Below are 7517 nucleotides of genomic sequence, written 5' to 3'. Positions count from 1 at the left end.
AGAGAGAGAGAGAGAGAGAGAGAGAGAGAGAGAGAGAGAGAGAGAGAGCTCTCATGGGAGGAATTTCGTAGAGGAGGGTTGTACCTTAAGTCTTGTAGATTTTTCTTTCTGTCAGTCCCTCATGCCTTCCTGTCCCCTCCAATTGCTTTCATGATTCCCATGACCCTGAATGATCATTCAGAACTTGGAACCATGCTCATGTTTTTTACCCCAAATTCTCCCAGTTCCTTTTTATTTCAGCTGGTGCTTGGCTTCTGCTCTGAGTTCAGTGGACCCAGAATAGGTAGGGGATAATTGTGCCTTTGAGGCCTTTTCTTATTCAGGATGATATTGGTGCTTTCAAGAAGCCCCTTTATTACTATCCAGAATGTTAGCTAGTGTTCACCAGAGCATCCCTGAGCTCAGATTACATAAACTTGGAAGAGTGAAACCAAATGTAGATTTCTTTTAGCAGTGTCCTAACCCTGAGTGTCTGGCTATGCTAGGCTGTAGACTCCAGAACATGTGATTTCTGCAGAGAGAGAGAGAGAGAGAGAGAGAGAGAGAGAGAGAGAGAGAGAGAGAGAGAGAGAGAGAGAGAGAGAGAGACTCACTTAGAGAATGGGGAACTTTTTGTGGTGTCTCCCTTTGGAGAAGGACAGGAGAGTTTGATATAGCATCCTTGTTAGTATTATTAATTGTCACCTTGACACAGCCAGAAGTCACGTGGTCAATAAGTCTACACTGAATAACTTCCTTATCATCTCTGGCTGTCACCATGTCTGAGAGTGATTGTCTTAACTGATGCAGGAGTGCCAGGCCACTGTGGGCAGCACTATCCCTAGGCAGATAGTCCTTGGTTATATAAGAGAGCTAGTTAAGCATGAGCCAGAGAGTGAGCCAGCGAATGTTCAGCAAGCAGCATGTTTTATGCCTTGGCTTCCTTCAGGGCTACACCATGACCCAGATCTGGACAGGAAATGCATGCTCTGTTCTCCTGAACTGCTTCTGTTCAATGTGTCTTTATCACAGTAGGAGAAAGAGACCTAGAGCAGTGTACAGGGGAGAGCAGCTGGAACTTCCATTTGAATCACTGCTTTGTTCCCTGTCCTCAGTAGGGGTCCCTCAGTATTCAGTGGGCCAGGAGAAGGAGGGATTGAGACACCAGACATGGGCCAGTGAGTACAGGTGCACCCCCTTTCCATGATTTTCCTCCTGCTTGAGTCTGAAAAAAATGTACTATGCCTTTCCACTGACATTTTTGTGAGCACAAGGCTCTTCCCAATGGAACCTATCCTCTTCATGCACAGTTCTTCCAACTTTAGTCCATGACTTCCCAGGGAGAATCTGGAAGCCTGCCTAGACCCACCCTACACTAGATGGAAAAAGGAGTTCTGCAGAGTCCAGTGAGCAGGATGACTGGCCCTGCATTCCACCTGTGCTGAAGGTATCAGGGCAGGTCATATTTGATTTGTTGTCATTCAATCCCTACCTTCTGTAGCCCTAGGCATCAGACTGTAGTTCTCCCATGAATGCCAGGGGGAGATATCAGGTTGTACACTCAATACTCAGACAATTGTTTCCCTGAGCTATGACCTTGCCTAGGGGACTGCTTTCCATTACTATCCCTACTAACCTGGATCTCCCTCCCAAACCCTGCTCTGTTTCCTGAGTCTATGGCCACCCCTCTCTCTGGGAATCTTGAAATTTCCCTCCCTCCTGGCAGCTCCCTAGGGGAAGGCAGGACTTTTGCTGCAGAATCATTCAGACAAAGGGCATAGGTAAGACCAGAGAGTAGTTGGGCTCATCCAACACACATTCCAACCAACCCACAATGCTGGAAGATTGTCTGGAGACAGTCCTTAGGAAGAGGAACTGACAGTCCTTTCCCGGACACACAGGTCACCTCTTCCCCAACACCAAGAACATGAAAGTCCTCACACAGCTGCTCTCAATATTCTGTCTTGTGTCAGAAACTTGACTGGTGACATTAGTAATAAAGGGGTTATCTTCATTCCCAGTCATAACACAGCTGGTCCCTTCCAACTGTCACAGACATCTGTGTCCCTTTCCTGGTAGGAAAGCCCACCTTCCCAGAGCTCTGAGGACACAGGGCAGACTGGGACCTCATCTGGGTCTGTGGGTCACAGGGACATAAACGAAAGATGGAGGCTCCCTCTTTGATGCTGACAGACTCATATCCAGGAGTTAGCAGATGTCAGCCCTTGGATGAGTCATTGTTCTCTGAGGGCATGTCAATGCTTATCAGCCTTCTTGCTCAAGGTCTTGTTGGAGGAGAATCATAAGGAGAGAAAATGTGAGAAAGATGCGGTGCATCACTGAGAGTGGAAGTGACTGAGCAGTTCTATGGACAAAGACCCCACCACACACAGCCCATAGGATCCTGGGAAGTGCTCCTGCCTGAGAGAACACTCATCTTAGAAGGAGGAAGGACAGTAGAGGCCAGGTGCCTTGCAGGAGCTGAAGGTCTTCTCCTCAAAGAAAGGCCAGTACAGTGGGAAGAGATATGGAGGTGTTCTCTGTCCTTCCCTGCATGGATTGTACTCTTTGCAGGGGTTCCTGTTCACAGGCAAGTTTTCCTACTTCTCAATTGTATGAGAAGGGAAGCTCATAGGCCAGAAGTCTTCTGAAGAGGAGATGTCTGGAGAAGACTTGGGTTTCTGTTTGTAGTCATGGTGCAGAAGGTGCATTGAGGGTAAAAGTCTCAGCAGCAGGAAGCTCTGTGCAGACAGGAGCTGATGAGTGAAGAGAAAAGGCTCAGCTGCCCATAGTCAAACTTGCCCTAAGTCACACTGCCTGCTTTGTTCTGAAGCAAATAGAAATCAAACATGGGAAAGCCAGCTCAATGTGTGGAGATATGACAGTCTGAATTCATTCCTCGGCTCTCACAGGGTAGCTGGAGATACAGGCTCCTGCAGGATCTTCTCTTCCCTCTACACGTGTCATTTACCCACAATGTGCACACTGAGACCGAGGACTTTCCAAACCCATACATATAATACAGGATTTTGAAATCACACTTGAACGTAATGATTGCCATTTGTTCCAAACATGACCTATGTAGACAAACCCTTAGATAAATCTTTTTTCTTCCACCTTTCCTCCCTTCCTTCCTTCCTTTCAAGCACTCTATAGTTTTGGGGAAGGGGGTAGGTATTTCCAGGGTTGCTATATATCATTGGCTGGAGCTTAAGCTACTAGGGATGCATCATTTGTATGCAGAGGTAGTCCATGAATCCCAGGTGCTTTCTGGACAGATACTTCGTTGGAGAAAGAAGTTGAACCTGTACTGGTGCCCAGGATTATGCAGCATTCCCTAAATTAGAGGATGTTGTGGTCAGGCTCCCCAGAGAAGATCAGGCAGAGAAGATGAAGCCCTGCAGGGAAAGACAGTCCGCCATTTTGCACTGAGCTCAGGGGAGGTGTCTAGACATGGTAGCCTGTGACCTTAATAGTAGTGTTTCTCAATTGCTGCCACCAGGTGTGATAGACACATCCGCACCTGCATGTCCAGGCAGTGATGAATTCATCTGCTCTGGATGGAGGTTGTCATCTTTTCGCCCAGTGCAATGATCCCATGTGATGGTTTCTGTCTCTTTGTTTTTCCAGCCTCCCTTTCTATGTGCTGTGATCCTCTCACCTTCCTCCAACTCATGATAGAACCTGCATGCTGGTACTGTATGCTACCAAAGGGGAAAATATTTTTCTCCATGTTCATTATATGCCAGATCTTAGAACCTTTTCCTGGTAGGAAGGAGTGTATCAAATCCAGTTCTTTAAAATTGCAGACTATAGCAGAGTCATGGGTTCCACCACCATGGGCTGCACATATCAGAAGAGAGGAGGTATTAGTCAGTGGATGCCTGCTGATCAAGAATGCCAGTGAGAATGATGCAGGCAGGTCTGAACACACTAGAAACTGTAGACAGTGTCTTAGTCAGGGATTCTATTCCTGCACAAAACATTATGACCAAGAAGCAAGTTGGGGAAGAAAGTGTTTATTCAGCCTACACTTTCACAATCCTGTTCATCACCAAAGGAAGTCAGGACAGGAAGGACAGGGTTGGAACTTGGAGGGAGGAGCTGATGTAGAAGCTACAGAGGGATGCTGCTTACTGGCTTGCTTCCCCTGGCTTGCTCAGCCAGGTTGAGCTCAGAGGGAGGAAGACTGCAGAGCTTGGGGGCAGTGCTGGAGAAAATGCTGATCTCCACAGAGGGAGTGCAGAGCAGGCAGCTGTAGCCATGTGGCCCACTGTGTACTTCTCTGCAATGCTTGCTGCCCCTGGTAGTGTGTCCTGCTCACTGTGAGGAGAACAGTGCCTGACTGTGTGGGAAGAGGGGAGCTACCATCGAAGCAGAAGAAAGGCTCCCTCAAGTTGACCTCTGACCTCCATGTAGATACTGTGTCCTGCACTCACCCATACACATGATGGTGTACACCTGCACCTGAACTAACACACACACATTCTCACACACCAATGCACTCCCCCCACCCACACCCACACCCACACTCATGTACAAGTTAATTTGAGTTGGAGGTTTAACTGCTGTCAGTAGGTTTAAATATGAGAATTCATTAACACCTGGCTTGCCAGGCCCTGAGATGTTCATTCTTTTATCCATTCACATATCTGAGCCTGTTCACTTACTGGAATTTCCAGAAAGATTAAGCAACTTTGTAAAAACACGGTTTTAGTTTTAGTGGACAGGAAGTCATACTAGGCAGCCCATCTCAAAATGAAGTCAGGGTTGAGTGCATTCAGAGGGGGAAGAGATCAAAGAAGGTGAACACTGGGGATTGTAGAGGAAGAGCTGAGGGAAGTTACCCCATCCTCCACATCTTCTGAGTGTGAGCAGGCATGTGAGGACAGTGAGGGTAGAGACACCCAAGGACAGAGTTTCCCACAGAGGAAGTGACACACAATCAGGTTATAGGTAATGGGCCACCTGGGCTAGAATCTCTGAGTTAATTTAAGTTAGATGAGCTAGTAGGCAAGTACCCAGCTATAGTGCCTTAACCTTTATAAATAATAAGTCTTAGTGTCATCATTCGGGAGCTTGTGCATCTGATATACTCTGGCAATAACACATGTTTTGGGGAGACAAACTGAAGTAGGGCAGAAGCCCTCAACTGAGTCCACCTGTAGAGGAGATAACTCATCCCAAGAATGTTAGCATCAACCAGGAATCTTGGGGCTCTCAGCATGAACATGACTCAGAGACAGTCTGTGGGTTTTCCACAGGGCCTGGCTGAGGGAATCATGGGATTCTACAGCAAGGCGAGCACCAAGAAGCCCTGGTTTCATATCTCTGTTCCAGGCTCTAGAGGGTTCCAGGTTCTCCTCAGGGTTAGCGTTGGGCTTCTGTCAGAGCTGACAGGGTACAAGGCTTGGCTGACTGTCAAAGTTGCATAGGGCATGGGATCAGCGGTGTACCACCATGACAGCTGTAGTCATGTAGGTCATCTGTGCACCTCCTTCTCCTGTGTCCCAACAAATAGATACCAGGTGCCAAATATTCTGATGTACTTAGGTGACTCACAGCAAGGCCAGGTCCCCAAGGTAAGGGACAGAGGTGACAGTTTTCCAGGTAGCTCCTTGTCCTCAGGTATCCAGCCTAGGGTAAGTGGAACACATGCTGCTGCTGTGAGCAGCTCCCCCAACCCCCAGGTCAGAACATTGCTCATAGCTAATCTTAACTCATAGGCAGTGCAATGATCATGCACAGTGTGTCCTCATACAGGGAAACGGAGGCACATCAACCTCAGTGCCTGAATCAGGGTCACAAAGCACAAGATATGAGTGTAGTCACAGCTCCAATTTCTCCTCCCTGGAAGCTTTATTAGGTGTGAGCTATAGAGGGGCTGGTTGAGCTGTCTGAAGGATGACTGTCATTTGGTCCCCTCCTCTGATCCTTTGCAGAGCTTGCAACACAGCCTGTCATGAGAGTCACGGACAGCACAGTTAGAGTACAGAGCTCATTGATCTTCACTTGCTTCTCAGACAACACTGGGATCTCCATCCATTGGCTTTTCAATAATTAGAGTCTGCAGCTCACAAAGAGGATGACCCTGTCTCCATCAAAGTACCAACTCAGGACACATACTGTGAGGAAGGAGGATGCTGGAGAGTATCAATGTGAGGCTTTCAGCCCAGTCAGCTCAAAGACCAGTCTCCCAGTCAGTCTGGCCATGATGAATGAGTAACCCCTTCTCTTATGCTATAGCAGGGCAGGGCCATTCTTTTATTAATGGGGTACAAAATGGAGGAAAGTTACATTGTAAAAATTATCTGTAACCACTCAAATACTGCCAGAATGGTGGCTGCCTGTAGTCCTGGGATTGCCGTCTACCAGGACAGGATGGGACTTAAACTGAGACTTGGCATCCAAAAGAAAATAAGGACATCAATATTGCAAAGGAGTTAAGAGCATAGGTTGTTTGATATATATCCAATCCTCAGAATCCATAAAACTACGTTTAGAGGCCAAAAAACTTCTGGATGTTCTAAGTCCCATGTGAAAATGGTGCAGTTTGTTCACACAGAAAAAAAAATGCATTTTTCTCTCTCTATATATAGTATTTCTTCCTTTAGCTGTCTGGAAGCACACAGCTGGGTGGCATTAAGCAAATTTATATTGTCATGTGACCATCACCTCTATTCATTTCTAAATCCATCCTGATCCCTCCAGTCCTGTGTAACCCCATTTACTTCTGTCTCTCTGCATTTGACCAAACAGTTCATCTAGTTGTTTGTGATCAATCTTAGTTTACATCAGTACAGCTTAAGTGTGTGTTTTTGCTCAGTTCCAGAAACTCCGTAGAATCTTTAGGATTGTCACCAAATGTTTCACGTCATCTGCAGATATATTCTACAGCTGATTCATTGGCCACCTTCCATTTCTTTGTGTTGCCAAATTGTTGTGTCTAGGACTCCTAAGGGAATGCTGAGCAGACGTGGTCACAGCAGCATCCTCGTGTTGGTTACGATTTTAGAGCAGAAGCTGTCAGTGTGCCCTGGTCTCACAGGGGGAGCTGTCTGTGTCCCCATCCCCACCCTTCTGAGTGCTTAACTCATTGTAGATTTCCACGTGTGCTCCTCCATTACTGGCATAGCCTTCTACCCTAATTTGGCTTTCATAATTAGAATCTGTTCACACTTGCCTGATGTCTTCATTGATTCAGTTATGAGTTACTCATGGAGTCTGTTTTGTCTCTTCACCCTTCCATCTCTGTAGGTTCTGGACTTCTGGGTATGTGTCTGCTTCATCCCAGTCAATCTACAGTTAGCACATAAGTATTTAGTGCTTGTGGAGTTCTTAGTATTCAGAAGAATGGACAGAAATGTCTCAAATTCCATTTCTGGTATTAATAATGTTAATCTTTCAAACACAATGATAATCTTTTTAAAGGTTGTCAATATTGTTAATCTGTCTGTAGATTAAACTTTTGATTTGTTTATTTTCTCTATTGTTATTATTTATTCATAGCATTATTCTTTTTTTTTTACTTTTTTTTT

At 46.2% G+C, this 7517-nt stretch overlaps 1 protein-coding gene across 1 annotated transcript in view; it reads left to right on the top strand.

Annotated features, from left to right (window-relative positions):
• Nucleotides 1-6205, top strand: part of LOC110298774 (pregnancy-specific glycoprotein 22-like) — a 476565-nt gene extending 470360 nt beyond the window's left edge. The window contains 1 exon segment of the mRNA XM_021168215.1: nucleotides 5922-6205. Coding sequence (XP_021023874.1) covers nucleotides 5922-6205 — 284 coding nt within the window.
• The last annotated feature ends 1312 nt before the right edge of the window (nucleotides 6206-7517 follow it).

Source organism: Mus caroli, chromosome 7 (genome assembly GCF_900094665.2).
Source record: "Mus caroli chromosome 7, CAROLI_EIJ_v1.1, whole genome shotgun sequence".
Taxonomy (NCBI): domain Eukaryota; kingdom Metazoa; phylum Chordata; class Mammalia; order Rodentia; family Muridae; genus Mus; species Mus caroli.
Note: the sequence above shows the minus strand (reverse complement) of the source record. Positions and strands in the feature narration are given on the sequence as shown.